At 41.2% G+C, this 20895-nt stretch overlaps 1 protein-coding gene across 10 annotated transcripts in view; it reads left to right on the top strand.

Moving 5' to 3' along the window:
* The window catches only part of LOC140477201 (coiled-coil domain-containing protein 102A-like), a 570837-nt gene that overhangs the window by 162614 nt on the left and 387328 nt on the right, over nt 1-20895 (top strand). For all 10 annotated transcript variants that reach the window (XM_072570682.1, XM_072570683.1, XM_072570679.1 and 7 more), the window contains one exon: nt 16067-16175. In XM_072570682.1, the coding sequence (XP_072426783.1) occupies nt 16067-16175 (109 nt within the window). The remainder of the gene's footprint in view (nt 1-16066; nt 16176-20895) is intronic.

Here is a 20895-nt window from a genome sequence, read left to right as displayed (position 1 = left end):
AGGTCTGAGCTCTCCTTGTAAGACAAGCCCTCCAGTCTAGGCAGTATCCTGGTAAACCTCCTTTCCACCCTCTCCAAAGCCTCCACACCTTTCCTATAGTAGGGTGACGAGAACTGGACACAATATTCCAGGGTTTTGTAGAGCTGTAGCAAAACCTTGCAGCTCTTAAACTCGATCCCCCTGTTAATGAAAGCTAAAACGCCATTCTTAACCCTATCCACTTGGGTGGCAACTTTGAGGGATCTATGCACTTGAACACCAAGACCCCGCTGTTCCTCCACACTGCCAAGAATCCTGTCTTTAATCCTATATTCAGCATTCAAGTTCGACCTTCCAAAATGTATCACTTCGCATGTATCCAGCTTGAACTCCACCTAACATTTCTCAGCATGGCTCTGCACACTGTCAATGTCACGCTGAAGCCTGCAAAAGCCCTCAATATGATCAATGGCACCTCCTACCTTTGTGTCTTCAGCAAACTTACTAGCCTACCCCATAACCTGCTCATCCAAGTCATTTATAAAAACCATAAAAAAACTTTCAGTCTAAAAGATAAAACACACACTTGGTTGTGCAATGACAAGTGGCAGTTCAGAAGATTGGAGAGAACATGTTAAAAGAAAAACAAAGAATGACCAACAAATTAATAAAAAGGGAAAATTCTGAGTCCGAGAGAAAGTTATCTAGAAATATAAAAACAGAGTAATAGAGTCACACAAGCATACAGCATAGAAACAGACTTTGGCTTGTTAGAGATTCTTTACACATCTAAAGAAAACAAGGATTAAGAAATAAGCATTGGTCAAATAGAAAGTGAATCCAGACAATTAATAATGGAAAATAGTGAAATAGCGGATGAATTGAAAGTAATTTGAATCTGTCTTCGCCATAGAAAATGCAAGTAACATCCCAGAAGTGGCTCTTTAGTTGAAGGGAAGGAGAAACGCAGGAAAATTACAAAGTGGGGAACCAATACATTACAGTATCTGGATTTCCAGAAGGTTATTATGGAAAATACAAGCTCATGATGTAGTAGTTAGAAATTGGCATTGATAGATAATTGGCTGGCTAACATATGTATGGCCCATGGTGCGGAATAAATTGTTGGAGCTGCAGGCTGACCAATGCCCAGGTCTTGATGAACTTCCTCCTGGGGTCTTAAAGACGTGGCAAGTGAAATAGTTGATACATTAGTCTTAGATTTAAATAAAATATTCCCTCGATTTAGGAATAGTCTCTTTAGATTGACAGATGTTAAAAATAAAATCTGTGTTCAAAAGGGAAGAATACAGAAAACAGGTAACTTACAGGCCAGTTGGCTTAACATATTATCATAGGGAAAAGGGTTAGAAGCTATTATTGAAGAAGTTATAACATGGCACTTGGATTAGTTAAAGGTAATCAGGCAGAGTCACGCAGGTTTTGTGAAAGGAAACCATATTTAACAAATCTACTTGGGTTATTTAAAGAGGTAACAAATGTTTTAGATAATGGGGAACCAATACATTACAGTAACTGGATTTCCAGAAGGTTATTATGGAAAATACAAGCTCATGATGTAGTAGTTAGAAATTGGCATTGATAGATAATTGGCTGGCTAGCATATGTATGGCCCATGCAAATTGAAAAAGATGCCTTCACAGTCATATTTTGCATTTATCCTTCAAAAGACATCCTGAAATGCTTCCAAACTTATTGGAAATATTGGAAAACCATTCTTTTTTTGTATGGCTTGAGGAGCACAAGTGGCCAACATAGTTTGCTGTTAAGTTTTCTAACTGTCCAATGCCCTACTGGAGAAGATGCGTAACTTCAGGTTGCTAAACTCAAAATTGATTCGGGGCAGGATGTTGTAATTTGCAAGATGGTTCAGTTAGGGTTTCCATACTTGTAGCCAGGTGAAGTTTTAAGATGCCTCTGTATATCAGGTGACCACAAGAGCCTGTATTCTACTGAGGCTTGTCCACATGTTCCGGAGATGACTGAAGCTTGGTTGCTGATATATGAGGTCAGAGTCAATATTTTATTTGGGAGAGTGTTTTCTGTCCAAGCTTTCCTTCTGCTTCCATTCTGACTATGGAGTTGCAGGTTCGCAATTTGTGGTCACATGGGGTATTGAGAGCTGTGTGATGAGATAGTAATCTACAAGGTACTTGTGGATGGGGAAGTCTAAGCTACTGCTGATACATGTTATTTCTCTGTGTGTTGCTGCATCCTGTTGAGTGGAGGATGGGTGATATTTGAGGCGACTGGTAACCACTTAACTAGAGTTGACCTCAGAGATTTCCAGATTATCCTCATTCCTGAGTGGTATTGTGCATCACTGAATTTGGTCTGACAACTTGAGGTCTACACGGGTGCACAGAACTCAGCTGTCAAGATGACCAGGCATCTGTCAGAAGGACCAGTGTTCTGAGCAACAGAAGAATAAAAATCTGTTTACAAGACACAGTCAGCATTCTGAGAATACTTCCCAACTATCTCTCAGAGAACTGTGAAGGCATAATAAAGGATTGTTGGTACCTGCATTGATTTTGTTTTTATGAACTTAATGGAAGGATTTGGAGCATTTTTTGGACATGTCATTTCTTGGTAGTGACTTGTCTTGCAAAAACTGCTTATTTATTGAGTTTATGAGTATCAGGTTCCAATGTCTGTGCTGGATATTGGATGGAGTAGCCTGCTAAAAGACAAAAGCTTCCCAGCTGAGCCATCCTGTTTCTGGAAAAGATCCTGTGATGTTGGTCCAGTCAAGCATCTGGAGCCCTAGGGCAAATGTTATTGCATGAGAAATATTTATTTCATAATACTTTGAAGCATCCTGTGATGTTTGAAATACTATGTACATGGAAACATTTATTAATTTTAGTTTGGCCAGAGAAGGAAAGTTTTTGAAAACCTTGTGTGTGATTTGGACGGGGAACTGCAGGGAAGTCCCAGCCACTGGGAAGGAGACATTAGCCAGGGTGTGACTGGACCCCTCGGTTCAGATCAATTTTGTCTTTTTTTTTTGCATCTTCTGACAAATGATAGTTCAATGAACTGAAATGTAACTCTGTTTTTCTTTTCATAGATGCTTTGTGTAGGTGATTGTAATGAGGTCAGCCAGGAGGATCTCATAGGATCTGAGCTTCCTGATTGGGCAGTTAATCTGGTCCAATCAGAGAACCCTGATTGACAGATATGAATAGGAAAGTCAAGGGGTTCTATTCATTCTGAGAACTGTCTCTTAAGATCAATGTCAAGGGATCTCCACATGAAAATAAAGGGTGACTTAGTGTCCAGACACCAGTACTGAGGAGCTATTTCAGTGATGACAAGAGTGGGTTGCCAGTTGAGTGAAGACAATTGCATAGCATCACTCAGGGCATATCTTGAATGGAGGAACTCTAGGTCTGCTCACGGCAAAATCCCAAAAAGAAGCAAAGCCTCGGCCAAACGTTAAAATTTTCTTCAGTATCTGGGCCAGCAAACCATTGTAGTTTGCTGTGCAGACTTGAGACAGCAAAAGAGTCCCAGCAGACCTAAATGGTGTAAGAGAACTCCTAGGGAGGTATCCAGGAGAATTTGCATTCTGGAAAGTCCACCTACATCTGGTTTGGAACAGTTAAATTGCTTAGCAACATTCAAATCATAACCAACCAAAATAATATCCTGGTTAAATGGTCACATGGTTCTAATAGTGGTCAATACTGGTGCAGCCGTTTCAGTGATTGCAGAAGCAATCTTTAGCAAAATTAACTGTGGACTCCAACCCAAGACCTCGGCTAGACTGAGAACCTGCACCGGGGAACCTTCACAGTTTAAGGGTGCAATTTCGGTTTCGGTCTCTTACGAGAAGCAGTTGGTTGTGTTATCACTGATAGTCGTAAAAGGCTCATGTACAAGCTTGATGGGGCAACATTGGTTGAAAAAGATTCACATAGATTGGCTCAACATTTTTCAATTAGAAAATGGCTACCTAAATGAAGTTCTAATGAAATGCCCAAACGTTTTTCAGGAACGTCTAGGGAGCCAAGATTGCCTTGCATGTTGACCAGGAAGCAATTCCATAATTCTGCAAGGTCTGCCCATTACCATTTGCCTTACAGGTAACAGCAGAGGCAGAAACCAGGAGGCTGGAAAGCGGAGAAATCATCAAACCAGTCTAGTTGCATAATGGGCAGCACTGGTCAAACCGATTTGTGAGGCTGGACGGGTCAGTTCACCTTTGTAGGGATTTTAAACAGATGGTAAATCATTTTTTGCAGCTGGATAAATACCTAATCCCTCGCATAGAGGATTTATATGCAAAGCTAGCAGGGCTGCCCATCATGAATCTGGAAATGAGCCATGTGTACTTGCAGTTGTGGTTAGATGAGGATTTCCAGAGGTATATAGCAAGGGTTTTTATCAATATATGAGCCAGCTAATTGGGGAATCAGCAGCCTGTCTAATTTTTCAGTGGACACTGGAGAACATTTTACAAGGTCTACCTCAGGTCACCATTTATCAAGATGACATGCTAATAACAGGGAAGACCAATAAGGAGCACTTACAGAACCTGGACATAGTCCTTAGAAGTTTCTGCCAGACTGGAGCAAGGAGAAATGTGCTTCTACACACCCGGAGTCACCTACTTGGGCTACAAAGTTGACAAGACCAGGTTACACCCATTGGAACATATTTGTACCAGAGCTTAGGTCGTTCCCTGGGCTGTTCATACATAACCTGGCTTTCATCCTGGCATCTCTGCATCAACGCTTTAAAAAATGGTCAGCCTTGGAAATGGTCATGTAGCCAATCCATAGCTTTGAGGGAAGTGAAGAAACAACAATCATTCTGTAAAGGTGTTTACACATTGATCCTAAATGAGATCTGGTATCAACATGCAATGCCTCGCTGTTTGGTATCAGGATGATATTAACTCATAGGCAGTCCAAGAGAGAGGAACTCCCGATAGTCTGTGCATCCAGGACTTTAGACTTTGGCTAATGCAGAGCGTAAATACACCCAGATAGAGAAGGAAGATTTGGTGGTCATATTTGGAGTCAGGAATTTCCATTAATACCTTTTTACAGGTGTACATTTGTAGTAATAACGGACCATAAACCTCTTCCCAGGCCTACTTACAGAGGAAAATGTCGTGCTGTTCATAGCTTTGGGCTGAATTCAGAGGTGAGCTTTAAAACTACGTGTGTATAATTTCAAATTGGAATACCTTCCAGGAGGCCAATTAGCAAATGTGGATGCATTGAGTTGCCTCGTGCTGGCAGATCCACCACCAGTGGGTATCCCCATGAGAAGAGTCAGCAGTTCAATTTTCTGGACACAATTACCGTCACAGCTGTGGTGGACCATGCCAGACCCCTCAAAACACATCAAGAATGTAGCCTGGACCCTAACTTTGCCATATGATTTAAGCAAATATACAATGCATATTCCAAGAGAGAATCAGTTGGGCAGACTGCTTAGTCATAAACAAAACAGCATTTACTTGTAAGATTACTGAATGAAACACAAAGAACAGAAAACAGAATACTGAAACAACTTATCCTATCTGAACACGACAGGCTATCCCTATTTAATGATACTGTTCCAAAATACTTGCAGCACCCCAATAAATACCTCTTGACACAAGATAAAAATGAAGCAAAGGCTTACAGGTCTGAAGTTAGAGAGAAGAGAGAGCCCAGCCTGCTAGTGAACGAGCAGAGTTGCTAAAGTGGCCATTCCCCTTTCATTATGCAAGTTTGTTTTTTAAATTTGAAAGCCTTCTGTCTGAGACAGTACCTGTTAGCTGTAAACAAATGGGCCCTCTATCCAAACTCTCAGACTTTTTGGAGTTTGGACCATTTATAACCTCTCTGAAAAAAAATCAAGGACAACATAACCTTGCCAGAATGAGCAGCCTTGTCACATAGCTGACAATAACAGACTTTGGACTGCAAGACTCAGTACTGGCAAAGCTGCAACAACTGATGATGATAGGGGAAACCAATGAGCTATCACAACCAGAATTGAAACCTTTTTGCACTTAGAGAGACCATATCACATTAGAAGATGGCATATTATAATGGAGAGCAAAAGTGAATATCCTGAGCAGAGATTGGGAGTGAATATCCCCACCAGGGTCATCGAGGTTTCCAAAATGAAGATGTTGGCGATAAGTTATATCTGGTGGCCAAGATTGTATGCTGACATAGCTGCATTGGTGGGTCAGTGTCTGTTGTGCCAGCAAGGACAAAAATTACCACCAGCAGCTTGCCCATACTCTTGGGAATGGCCGGGTATGCACTAGACTTGGTTAGACGTTGACTAGGCCAGCCCTCTTCTGGGTTTAATGTTCTTAATCATTGAGGATGTCCACTCAAAATGTCTGTAGGTACACAGAGTTCATTCGTCAAGCACAGGGATGACGATAGAAAGAATGTGTGCATCCTTTGCAATACATTGTCTCCCAGTAGTTTTGGTCACAGATAACGGGCAGTTGTTTACTGGCAGGGAATTTGAGTATTTCCTGAAGTTGAATGGTATTTGACATATAAAGACAGCTCCATACCATCCATCATCCAATAGTCTGATAGAAAGAGCAGAAACTTTGAAGGCATGCTTAAAGGAACAGTCTACGGGGTTCACTACATACCAAACTGTCCCAGTTCTTATTTGATTGTTGGATCATCCCTCTTGCATCTACAAGAATAGCTCCAGCAAGAATTGTTCATGAGAAGAGTCCACATCAGGTTAAATCTGATCTTCTCAAAGCTAGGCAGGAAGGATGAAATGGCATGAAGAACACCAGTGCTGGTTAACACAAGTCTGTGCTAAGCGTGAGAGACCATTTACTTCCAGGAATGAAGTTTGGTGTAGGAACCACAGGAATGGCCCAGCGTAGGTAAGAGGCATGGGTGACATGAGGTCAGGTCCAGTGCTGTCTAAATTTCAGGTAGGTGTGATGCTCCTGAACAAGCCTGTGAACCATATGAAAGTTGCAAATTCACAAATGTGCAGGAGAAGAATGTGCTCGGCTCCTCAACTGCCTTTCCAATTGTTCCAGAAACTGGGGGTTCTTCACCTCCGTCAAGTAATGAGGATACCTTTGAAACTTGATGGATGCAGCAGATGTTGCTGCCTCCATGCCATTGCCACCTGAAGAAGAGGGTGAATTTCTTCCAAGACACTATGGGCACAAGAGGCGAGCTGCTGTGTGTTTGTTAAATGCTACCCGTATTGGAGAAAAAGTTGAAGGGACCTGATCCTGTTCTAAAACACCCTAGGAAGACCACAACGAAAAAGAAATGGTCTGTGTCTTCAGACTCAAGAGGTGGCAGAATGTAATGACTGTAATAAGGTCAAGCCGGGTGGACCTCATGCAATATGAGATCCCTAATTGTGGCTGTTAATCTGGATCTGTAGGGAACCTTGGCTGACATGTATAAATAGGTTCAGAGGTTCTGTTCACTCTGAGATGAAGCTGGATCAGTGTTTAGGGCTCTCCATGTGAAAATAAAGGGTGACATGCTGATGGGATACTGGCCTTTGTGGAGTTTTTTCACTTTAGTGTCATTCCAGCATTTAATTTTTAATTTGAGATTTCTAGTATCCAGATTATTTTACTTTCTGGAATTGATTTTTTTGGCTTTTAGTCAAAGAAATCATGATGTATAATGTCACTAAATTTTTCTCAAATGACATTAATTTGACTGTTCAGTAGTATCACCGTTGATGTCATTTGGTGTCCTGTAAGCATTCATCTTCAGTAATGTTAGGAATTGGAAAGTGCTTATTCTAGAATTTAAATTAGAACTGAGTTCAGTGAAAGAGAATAATGACTATCATAATATTTCATCACTTGAAGTAGTTGTCATCATGAACAGTAATTTTGCTGTATTAAAGTAAACAGCGCAGTCTTACAGCACACTTCCTGCAAGGGTCAAAGTTCACAGAGCTGAAACATGTGGCCATTGCCTTATGTTTCCTGCTGAGTAAAAGGCGTTTCTTTTTTCAATGCGACTTTAGTGATAAATGAAGGATATCGAAAATATTTTGCTTCCAGTATAGAAAATATGAATTAAATATTTCTGTCAAAGGATTAGTTTGTTGATTGCCATATTCGTATTACTTCAGATTAACATTTTAGAATTAACATTGACTATGATTAATCCTGGATTTCAACTACATTATTAAGCCAAGCATAATCGTGTGCTGCTCCTTACCGGATAGAAGTAGGCTGCTTCTCAATCATGCAAAACAGTTTTCTGATTTCCACTGTTTCTTTAGGCATGGTGCCAAATGTTTTGCAGTTTCCCCCACTGCAAGTAAAGAGAGCAAATCAACAGGGAAACATCACCCTTAATTGCCCTGGATTACCTCCTGGTGGCATATTGGTAGCACAGGTTAGGGCCTTATAAACAGCTTGCAGTCATGGAACACTAAATAAAAGGACAGAAAAAAGGCTAATGATCCAATCCCAGCGCTGGCTGAGTTTGTTAATTGAAGCTAAGATTGGCACCAATGCGCTTGAGTTAAGGAAGAAAGCAAAGTGAATAAATGTCCCATTCTCTGTGCTGAGACATGCATGAATGTTATTGAGCCCATATGTGAGATGGATCGCTGTGGGAAAAGCCCATGGACTAAACGAGACAGTTTAATCAAACATCATTAGGATGGTCATTTGCAGACCACAAAATATTGATGTAATTTTGTGGATTACGGTGAATTCGGTACTCCCATCCTTAAAGGGATCAAATCTCAAACTGTATAATGAATGGAAAGTCACAGAATGTGCATTCATGATTTTAGGTTCATGATTTTTGGAAAATATATGAGCAAAGCATAAATGCAGTCAACTATATAATTTCCAGTCAGGGATATTATTGATGCTTGTCATTGGCAGTAGAAAGATGGTTCGTTAATGGTGCAAAAAATCCAAAGAAAATGGACCAGAATTTGCATTTGGAAATAATTGACATCAGGGAATGAGTTTGGGCCCCATGCTGATTTTTGGGGGTTTACAAGTGACTAGCTGTCCAATATAATGGACTGTTGCATCATCTAAATCTCGACGTTTTATAATAATTCTGAAGCATTTACTTGTCTCTGTAAACCTGTGCGCTGCAGATTAGATGTACATTTCGAATCGTGCAGCTGTGAAAATATCAGTAAACTTTCAGTGAGTCAAGCATGAGTGTGATTCTTCTGAGACCATTAAGCACTGCAGTGCTTGCTCAGCCCTGAAAGAGGTACCACAGTTCCTCTGTTGACAGACATATTTCAAAATGACATGGTAACAGCTTAAGTATCACTTCTTGCAAGATAATATCAAAAATGATATAATCTCATACCTCCCGAAGCTACAGTCCGTCATCATATTGATGTTTAATTGTTTATTTCTAAAAGCAAAAGACTACAGGTGCTGGAAATTTGAAATAAAAACAAAGTGGTGGAGGATCTCAGCAGGTCTGGCACCATCCATGAAGAATGAAAGTGAGTTAATGTTTCAAGTCCAGTATGACTGTTGAACTATCTTTCAGTTGACTATGGAAAGCTGGTGCTTATTAATCCTTTCTGAGGTTGTAGCCCAGCTTGAGTGGTGCATAATCAGTCTTGACTTGTTTTCTTAAATACCATGGTTATCTGCAGATATCATTTCCTGTTAACTTCTTGACGTATTCTCCATGTCAGTTACCTGTGGGACGTTATCGCTCATTATATCCCTTTTGTATTATTTCATTAAATGTTATGGCTTTGTATTAAAATAATGAGTACCTGCAGATAGTTTATATGCTATTTTCTCAGATGACCACTTCTGGTACATTGTGGTCATTGCTGTTTCTATTGGTTTGTGATTCTCGGTAAGGTTTGTTTGATGTAGCTAAGTGCCACCAATTCACCTTTGTCTTTGCTTTGTCCTGGCCTTAGTCAATGATTAGTGGTAGAGGATATGTTTCTACACAGTATTGACAGAAGAGGTATTGTTCTTAGACAATAATGTATGATAGCTACTAGTACAACTATAATTTTGGTCAGCCATATCACTAGGATCTTAGGGAGCTGGTATAGATACAGTTGTAGAGTCATAAGGTCATGCAGCACTGACACAGATCCCTTGGTCCAACTAATCCATACTGACCAGGTTTCCCAAACTGAAATAGTGCCATCTGCCTGCCTTTGGACCATATCCCTCTAAACCTTTCCTATTCATGTACCTGTCCAAATGTTTTATTTTAAGTGTTTGTAACTACTCGCATCTACCACTTCCTCTGGCAGTTTGTTCCATATATACACCACCCTCTGTGTGAAAGGTTTCCCCTCTCATCTTAAAACTGTGCCCTCTAATTTTGAATTCTGCTATCCTATAGAAAATACCTTTTGCTATTCACATTATCCATGCCTGTCATTACTTTATAAACCTCTGAGGTAACCCCTCAACTTCCTACACTCATAGCCTCTGTCCCAGCCTATACAGCCTCTCTTATAACTCAAACCCTCCAGTCCTGGTAACATCCTCGTAAATCTTTTCTGCACACTTTCCAATTAAATAGTACCCTTCCTATAGCAGGGCAACCAGAATAATACACAGTATTCCAAGAGTAGTCTCACCAACGTCTGTATAGCCACAACATGTTGTGCCAACTCCTATACTCCGTGATCTGATCAATAAAGGCAAGTGTGCCAAATGCAACCTCCTTCACTCTGTCTACCTGTGATGCCACTTTCAAGGAACTATGTACCTGAAAATACCCTAGGTCTCTTTGTTTGACAATACTCTGCAGGCCCCTACCATTAACTGAGGAAGTCCTGCCCTGGTTTGTATTACCAAAATGCAATACCTCAAATTTATCTAAATTAAACTCGTTATGCCACTCCTTGGCTCATTGGCCCTCAATTGATCAAGGTCCTAGTTTGTCTTAGTTAACCTCCTTCACTGTCCACTATACTGCCAATTTTGCTGTCACTTGCAAACTTGCTAACCATACTTTCTATATTCTCATCCAAATCATTTATATAAATACCAAACAACAATGGTTCCAGCTTTGGTCCCTGTGGATCACTGTTGGGTCACAGGCCTCCAGATAGAAAAAAACCCCTCTACCACCACCCTCTGTCTTCTACTGTCAAGTCAATTTTATATCCAATTGGCTCATTCTCCGTGGATGCCATGTGATCTAATTTTACTAACCAGTCTACCATATGGAACCTTGATGAAGGCTTTGCCAAAGTCCATGTCGACATCATCAACCGCTCTGCCCGCATCTGTCTATCTGTCTTGATCACATTTGCTCCCTCCGAACGTGCAAATAGATTTTATACGCAGACGTTATGTGACATCAGTAGAATGGGTGATGCTAATGTACAGGAATATTAATCCTTTCAGATACATTACTTACACTACATTTACATCTGCTTATTTGAAATGACAGTGTTTGTCATATCCCAGTGATCAACTCTGTGTTCTTTATCCTAAATGTCTAATTGATGTAGAGGTATCACTATTAGCTGTTGTGTCGAAGTCTCATTAAGGTAGGTGCTTACCAGTGTCTTTTGGCTTTATTCTGCTTGCTGCTATTGTGCTCGGGACAAGTTAATTAAAAGAGCACAAGAGAACAGTGTGGCAAACCATCTTAAAGCTAAAACAGAAATTACAGAATTACTTCATGAATAAAATCTATGTAAAGTGCTTCTAAAATAAATGCATAAAGACAGCCAGTGTTTAATGTTAAGGTAGCAAGATATGCCTACAGAATACAGCAATATACTTTGCTCATGAACATGTATCAACTCAATAAGAGCAAAATCTACATAGGTACAAAAACTTAATTCTTAAATGTACAGATACTAATAAGATTAAGTCATGACTTTGTACAACTTGATTATTAAGGAAACCTCCTTCATAGACAGTCCCCACTTGAAACTATATTTCTGTTCCATCACTGTTGCTGGGTCAAACTTCTGGAAGGTCCTTCCTAATAGCATAGTGAGTGTCCCTATACCCGAAGGACTGCAGTGGTCCAAGAAGGTAGCTCACCATTATCTCCCCCATGACATTGGGGTTAAGCAGTAAGTGCTGGCCTAAAAACCATGTCCTTGCTCTGTGAATGATATTGAGAAAAAGAACCAAAGCAATAAGTATATAATTTGTAATTGTAATATAAATAGCAATAAAGCTTCTTGTACAAGTTAAAAGACAAAATTAATTTTTGACAGTACTGAAGGCTTGAAAACTCATCACTGTCTTCTTATAAAACAGGCCTTTGTGACTTGGATAACAATTATAAAATGATAAGTGTTAATTGCTAGGGAGTATCATAATTCCAGATTTCCATCTGTTCAATTTCAACCAGTTTTGCAGAAATAGTCTGCAATTAAACTGTGCATGCATATCTATATACAGGCCAAGGGCCGTGTGGCATTCTTCACTTGTTCAGGAAAGATGCAACTTCAAATAAAGGAGCAGTCACGTTAAAACAGTGTGCTTCACTCTTTACAGTTAAGAATATATTCGATTAATTGATTAATATAATTTGATTAGTTGATCAGTGCACATTACTGGACTATAATTATTAAGCATTAACTTTCCAGCAGGTTTGGTTATTGTTTTGCAATGCTGCTAAAGACCTCTTGTAGTCATATTTTTGACCATGGATCCTTATAGGAATAAAACATTAGCCCTAATTTTTGAGCTGAAAATGTTTTGCTGGAAAAGCGCAGCAGGTCAGGCAGCATCCAAGGAGCAGGAGAATCGACGGTTTGGGCATGAGCCCTTCTTCAGGAATGCTGGTGTCCCTGCTCCATGCTGCTGGCATCTCCGCCAACCACCAACCCCACTTTGGAGAATGGGGCCAGCCATCCTCCTCCTTGGATGCTGCCTGACCTGCTGCGCTTTTCCAGCAACACATTTTCAGCTCTGATCGCCAGCATCTGCAGTCCTCACTTTCTCCTAATTTTTATGGTCAGCTGTCCAGCTGGAGCTCTTCTGCTCCAGCTATTCTTTTTCTTTCTTCTTTTCCTCCCTGTCTCTTCCCTTCTCTTGGCCTTGGATGCCTGGCCCCATTCTCCAAAGTGGGGTTGGTGGTCGGCGGAGATGCCAGCAGCATGGAGCAGGGACACCAGCAGCCTGGAGTGGGAACACCAGTAACCAGCAGCCAGAATGGAGATGCCAGTGACCAGCAGACCAGTGCAGAGCATGGCAGTATCCAGTGATCAGACCACTTGGAAGCCCCCTGCGCTGGTCTGCTGCAGAGAGCCTTTGATGAGAGACTGTGGTGTTTGCCTTTTTGACTTTGCTTTTTGTTTTTCTGATCTATAGCTGTACTGTGTATAGCTGGAATGTAACTTTTTCTCTTCATAGCTCTATCCTGTAACTAAAAATTGTACCTAGGTACCTTTGTAACTAACTGCAAGTGGCTACTTATAAACTTTTCACTGGACTCATTTTAGTATATGCCACAACAAAGCTTGTCTGTCCGTCCGCCTGGCCGACTGACCGCCCTAGGCCTCTCCTTCCCCCAGTTCTGGCTCCCCACCCAGCTCTGCTCCTGGAACAAGCCTCATGGAAACAGAGAATGATAATTCAGCAGATAAGATTTGTCCCGTTTTTTGTGTGGCCAGGACATACCTAGGTGATTTGCCATATTGCGCAGCTGATGCCTGAGTTTTACTGAAATGGAACAGCTTAAATGAAGGCATAGCTGTTTCTGGAGCACAAATTTTCTAGTACAGCTGGGATACTGTTGGGGCCTATAACCTTTGCAGAATCCAGTGTCTTTATCCACTTATTTGATATTATACAGCGTGAATGAAGTTGGCTGAAGTCTGGCATCTGTGATGCCAGGGTCCTTGGGAGAATTGAATCATTCATTTGGCATTTCATGCTGAAAGTGGCTGCAAATGTTTCAGCCTTTGCCCTTTCAATTGTTAATCAAATCTGATCAGATTTTGATAATGATGCTCACATAAAAAGGGCACAGGTTTTTCAAACATATTTCTTGTTAACCCTGAGGCAGAATTAATTTATTGAAAGTGCATTGGCTATGGGTAAAACTATCTGAGACAAGTTTCAAGAGGCTAGGTACTGTTCAGTGAGCAATAGCTATCTGGTCACAGAAGGAGCAAACAGCACTCATGATCAAATATATTTTTCTAGTTCTGTAGGAAACTTTATGATCCCGAATGTTCATGATGCTGAAGAAACTTGGTGAGGAAGCAGCTGAAATAATTCAAAGCACCATAGCTGAACACAGAGCAGATTTCCAACTCTCTTGTGGTCAAACTAAAGTTAGTGGAGCCAATATGGCAGAGAAGCAAGTTGAAGTACAGATGTTGCTTGTGAATCCAAGAGTCATTTTCTTCCATGAACCTAGCAAAAGATATTTAATCACATCTACTTATACATATCCTGAAAACATTCAACCCTGTTTTTGATCAAAGTGCTGTTTAACTTCTTTTTTAAGAGTTATCCATGTCACTTTCACAGCTTAGGGCAATAAGCTATTGAAGATACTGTACATATTAGCATTAAAATTATTATTTTCTTATTTCGCAAACTTCATTGCTAAAATGCTGCTGAGTGTCAATCCACGAATTTAAGAGTGGTTATCAAACCTCTTAAAGAATGAAACAGGCTTCAGTTGTTTAGTTTCAAAATGATCATTTACTTATTATTTTTGAATGATTCCTAAAAAAAAGACTATATTCTAATGTGACTTACAGAGATGACCTTAATAATTGATGTTCATTGTTTGAATAGTGACAGCAAGAACTGGTGTTCATTAATTATTTGTCAAAGTCTGCAGACTTGTCAAATTTTACATTGAACCTTGACAACCTGTAATCTCTATGCTGTGCTGTACATTCTGAATATTTCTGATTTCATACACAAATGGCAGGAAGGTGGAAGGCAGTTACAAATATTTTCTGAGAAATACTTTGAAATCTGTATACACTAGTGTAGTTACTTTGTAGAAATTGAAAGAAGATCATATTAGGAAACTGATAAAATAGGCAACACTAAACTTCTCTAATGAGCCCAAGAGGGATGAGAAAACCAGGGCTGTTGGCAATCAATCATACCTCTATCCTTAAAGGTCACACTGGCAGAAAGCATTTTTGGTCCTGGCTGATTTCATTTGCCTTCAGGAGGCACATCCAGATAGTCACCTAACTTTGATTGTCTTGGGCCATTGCATCTATTGTCAAGTTAGGGCACCTTGATCTTTCCACAGTTGAACAGTATGTCAGAAAGACAATTCAAGCATGACTTCTACCAATTAGTTTGCTTTAGAAATGTCATCAGGTCAATATGAACCTCTCAGTGCAGCGTTCAGCAGGGCAGGCCATTACTGTTGCTTTTAAAAAGACGGTTAGACTGCAATACAAGTGCAAAATCATTATTTCAATTCCATTTAATTTCTGAATGCTCAGGGCCTCTTTGTGTATTATCCTGTGGTGACCCATGCTGATCTTGTTTGCCTCTCAATATTTCTCGCAATTGCATCTTTGATTAATTGCCTGGCTGGTGTGCAATGTCTACATCCAAGATTTGCAAAATTACACTGCAGCCTCCCCAGCTCAGCTTAAAAATGCTCCTTTGATTTAGATTATTTCTGATTTCTTCTCATTTCACCTAATGTTTCAAATCTGGAAGACTGAACAAAACTGCAAGAGATGTGTGCCCCAAGGGGCACTGCCCCGCGTCCAGGACCAGCTATTCAAATAATATGTACGGTATACCAGTCAGTTAGGCTGAGAAAATTGCATTCCAGGCAGGAATAAGACATCATGAATTAATAACGAAAGCGTCTCAATTGGAGCTGGGGCAGGACATCCCATGGCCCTAACTGTCTGAACTGACTTGGGTGGAGGAAGGAAGCTGTTGACAATTCACCTAAATTTCAAAGCCTCCCATCTCCTTTCCAGTTTCACATGGGCCCAGGGTTTCTGAACTACTATAAATGCTCATAGCATAGAGTCTTTTTGACAACTTCATCAGTGCATTGAAAACTTATTTTTAAACATTTCTTTTCAAATTGTTTGTAAACTATAGATCATTTTCAACAGACTGGTATGTACTGTATTTTTCACACAGGGACAAAGCCACACTTGAAAGGCAGATTGAAAAACTGGAAGCAGATATATGTCAGTGGAAGGACAAATACGAAGACCTGAACAAATCCAAGCAAGAGATCCTCAAGCAGGTATGAAGCTAGGAGAAAAGAGAAATGCACAGTTAGCCTGTTTGCAGATCATGGTGTACTTTTAGTGACTTGGACATTTTTTGGGAGTTTTGACAATCATTACTTTTCAAGAAATTGTGGGGACAAAGTCCGATAAAATTTTATGGTAGTTTGAAATCTGAGAACATAGCAAGTTCTTACATAAAAAGAGTGCTCTCAATGAATGTTTATAAAGTAATTGCAAAGTCATTCTTTCCTAGGGAACTGAGGAGCAACATGCCTACATAGAGAACCAAGCTGTGTTTCATCTCATGTCAGGTTCTCATTACTTAGGTTTATAGTTACATTCACCTTCAAGTGAGGTAGGGACCAGTGAATTTGTTGTGAAGAATATGGGAATGGCAATGGTCTTAAAAAGTATTTCAGCTGAAATTAACCAGAAATCAGTTGAGAGTCAATTTTGGCAATTTTCATGGCAGGTTGGTCTTTATGAGTCCGAGCAAAATTTCACAAACCATCTTCCTAAACTTCCTCAGTGCCTATGCATTCTGCCTTGATGGCATCCCATTTATTGTGATCTCCCACCTGTCACAGGCAGAAGTACGTGCTGGGATCTTGGGGGCACCTTAGCAACAACACTATCTTTAAAGGCCAGTTGTGCACCCAGTCAAACACTGTCAGGCATTGCCCTTCAGTGTGCACATATGGGAGGGCACCACAAACAAGCACTGCGCAGAGCAATTAGGTGGCACAGTTGACACTTCATTGTAAATACAAGTGCACGTGCACAAATCTATTTCTATTGAAGAACGGATCTGAACAGGTTATTGTCTTTCACTTCATCTCATCATAGAACCCTGTCTAGGGCAGTGCTGTGCTTCCCCTGATGCCTTTGAATCCCAACATATTCTCATTGTCCTATGTGGGACTGCAAGTTTTCAAATGGTTCAAAATATTCTCTTTTATTCAGCATCATTTAAAAAAAAAACAAGAAATAAAAAAAAACAGAAGCAGCATTTGCCTCTAGGAATGGTAAGGGAAGGCTGGTCTTTTGAGCACCAAGAAATCTACAGTCAGTAAGTGAGCACCGCATTCAGCCCCTGGAACTGTGTGTCTGGCTTATAATTCCTGATTCTGCAGTGCTCTATAGTGCAAAAGGTAATATTCTTCCTCCTCCTCAATATCCTCCCCCTCCCCCTTGGAAGACTCCTCCCACTCTCCCAGCTCTTCACAGTGTATCACATCCCCTTGTTTTTTCTGCTCCTGTGTAGAAAACAGTGGCTCTGCCCGAAACATTGACTCTCCTGCTCCTTAGTTGCTGCCTGACCTGCTGTTCTTTTCCAGTGCCACATGTTTTGATTCTGACTTTCCAGCAGCTGCAGTCCTACCTTTCTTTCACTCTGCCACTTGTCATGGTGTCAGTGATTTTCCACTTTCAGTGAGCACATACAAGCCACATGAATATAGAGGACAGTGCAGGCTGCCCTTGGCACAATCTGGTAATCAACGGACACCCTACAAACTTCTATGTTCCTTTTTCTTGGCACTCCTGGTCAAGCCCATCAGTACTGGACACCCAAATGTTCTCACATGCCATTTTGAATTATGACTTCTTCTCTCAATGTTATCCCTGAGCCCTACTCCTTCAGCATAGTCATGCCAACTATAATGTTGCAGTGCTCCCCCCATTAATTCAGTGTGATTGTGACTGTTGATGCCTCTGCATCCATAGTAGCCCATGTCCTCCCAATGCACTATTCTGTTCTCACTTATATGTTGAGTTTCTCTCCTTCACAATTATTGCTGCCTCTACATTCCAGCATGCTGGATCTGATCCACACATTGATCCGCCCTACTTCCCTATTACTGCTGTGCTCCCTTTAGAACCACACTTGTCTTTCATTGAACCGAACTCTAATACTGACTGTGGCGCATTTCCCTGTCCAGATTGGAAGGACTGCACTGACTGATGACTGACTGGACCCCTGACTGATCTCTGTACAGCAGGCATTGTGACTTCCAGGACTGCTTTCACTTAACGTGCAGGGCTGACCATGGCCGACTCCCTCAATTGTAGTGACATGGACACCCTGAACCTGGCCACCCCAAGCATCCAACTGTCTGTGGAGGATGGTCTGATATTGGACTTTGTCCTTGACTCACTGCTCCAGGACCCCCTGACTGAAGGGTGTCTCCCTTGATTTGACCACTGCCTGTAGACATTGATACATGGCCCATTGGTTGGTGCACATGTAGTGTCTTTGTTGCATACACTGCTGGCACATGGTACGGTAGGAGACTGACATAGCTTGGTGCCATATAGCAACATTTCCACCGCTTTTTTTTTGACATCTGCTAGCAGCTATTACAAGCCGCCTGGTTTTGTGTCTGCACTAAAAGGTAAGGTAACGTGAGGTTTTAAGCTCTGGCTGAGGGGAAACTGCAAAGAAGTGAGGCAGTGATGATGTGACCATTGAAGTGTTAAGAGATCAAGTGAGGAACCCTGAGATGCAACCTAGTGTAATTTATGAGCTGGGTGCATGTCCCTGTGTGCAAAGCGTCCTGGCAGTAGTATTTATAAAGAAAGGTGTCAGTGCACTCAAAAATGCAGAACTGTTTTCTAAGTGAATCAGAGCTGTGTCAGGAGGATGCAGAGAAACTGGTATTTGTCTGTCGATGGACATGGAGTGGATGCTGTCACTGACCAGGAGGCATGCCCTAAACTGTTAGTGACTGCTGTCCAAGATGCAGGGCAAAGGAATGAGTGGTGAGCTGGAATTGTCAGGTATTCGGGAATTATTGCCATCTAGTTTCTAATGTGACAGCTGGGAGAATGGGAAACTGCATACAAATGAAATGAACTAATAATGAGATGTTACCACATGCTAATGCATGCAAATAGGCCTCTTGCTGTTCACTAGTGACGATCTTGTCTCACTGTTCAACATGGGAAAATGGAACCTTTTACTCTGGACGTTGATCATCCACTTACTGCTGATCTCATGTGATTTTCCCAAATTTCTCACCAATTCCAAATTCATTTAGTGGCTGGGAAGATCCTGCTCTTTTTGTATGCTTTTACATTCAAAGTCACAAAAATCATTTAAGAAGTAACGGGGAACCAAGGTTCTAGCAAGAGTGAGAAACTTAAATTATTCAGTAGAAGTAAAGAAACTGTACTGGAGAAATGAATAATAAGGGGCCACAAATCCCCTGGACCTGACAATCTGCATTCTAGGATTGTAAAAGTGATCGTTGCAGAGTTTGTGGATACACTGGTTTTGATCTTCCAACATTCCTTAAATTCATGGATAGTTCCCAAAAATTGGCAAGTAGCAAGCATAACATCACTATTTAAGTCAGGTGGGAGAGAGTAAAAGGGGTAATTATAAACCATTAAACCTAACATTAGTGATAATAAAAAAAGCATGAAGTAACATCAGTAGCAGGAATCAGTTTGTGGGGTAATGGAAACAGACTACTTTACAAAAAAAATCATATGATAAACTAAATCAACATGGAAATATGGATGGGAAATCTGAGTTGACAAATGTATTAAGAGTACTTGAGGTGTACCTCCAGAATGGATGGGGAATTAGTAAATGCTGTATATTTGAATCTTCAAAAGGCATTCATAAGAGATTAGGAGAAAGTGAGGACTGCAGATGCTGGAGATCAGAGCTGAAAAATGTGTTGCTGGAAAAGCACAGCAGGTCAGGCAGCATCCAAGGAGCAGGAGAATTGACGTTTCGGGCATAAGCCCTCCCCCCCACCTTACCTCAGTTCCAATCTTCCAGCTCAGCACTGTCCTCATGACCTGTCCTACCTGCCAATCTCTCTTTCCACTCTCCCCTCTGACCTATCACCTGCATCCCCACCTCCATTCACCCATTGTACTCTTTGCTACCTTCCCCCACCCTCCTGAAGAAGGACTTATGTCCGAAACGTCGATTCTCCTGCTCCTTGGATGCTGCCTGACCTGCTGCACTTTTCCAGCAACACATTTTTCAGCTCATTCATAAGAGGCTATAAAACTAGAACTAGAACTCGGGGGTTTGGATGATTCAATATTAGCATGAACTGAGGTCTGACAGATGGACAGAAAACAGAGCAAAAAAAGGTTGGCAGGCTCTAACTAGTGGGGTACTGCAAGGATATGTACTCAGACCTATTTGTAACCTTTACTAAGGATTCTGATTGGTGGATTGACTATAACAATAGAGGAAGAATGCCTCATCTTCTGCCTCGGAACACCTCAACCCCAGGGCATCAATGTAGACTTCTCCAGTTTCCTCATTTGCCCTCCCCCCACCTTACCCCAGTTCCAATCTTCCAGCTCAGCACTGTCCTCATGACCTGTCCTACCTGCCAATCTCCCTTCCCACCCTCCCCTCTGACCTATCACCTCTATCCCCACCCCCATTCACCCATTTTACTCTTAGCTACCTTCCCCCACTCTCCTCTCTGACCTGCCACCTCCATTCCCTACCCTCTGCTTCTCTTCACCTCTTCTCCCCAGCCCCCCCCCGCCCCCTTTTATCTCTCCACCCTGGAGGCTTCCTGCCTCTATTCCTGATGAAGGGCTTTTGCCTGAAACGTCGATTTTCCTGCTCCTCGGATGCTGCCTGACCTGCTGTGCTTTTCCAGCACCACTCTGATCTAAACTATAACAATTCCAGGTTTGCTGACAATACAAAATTAGGGTAAATAAGCATCCAGTAGGATGCAAGGATATTATACA

This window comes from Chiloscyllium punctatum, chromosome 5 (assembly GCF_047496795.1).
Source record: "Chiloscyllium punctatum isolate Juve2018m chromosome 5, sChiPun1.3, whole genome shotgun sequence".
Classification (NCBI taxonomy): Eukaryota; Metazoa; Chordata; class Chondrichthyes; order Orectolobiformes; family Hemiscylliidae; genus Chiloscyllium; species Chiloscyllium punctatum.
This window is presented reverse-complemented; position numbering and strand designations above follow the sequence as displayed.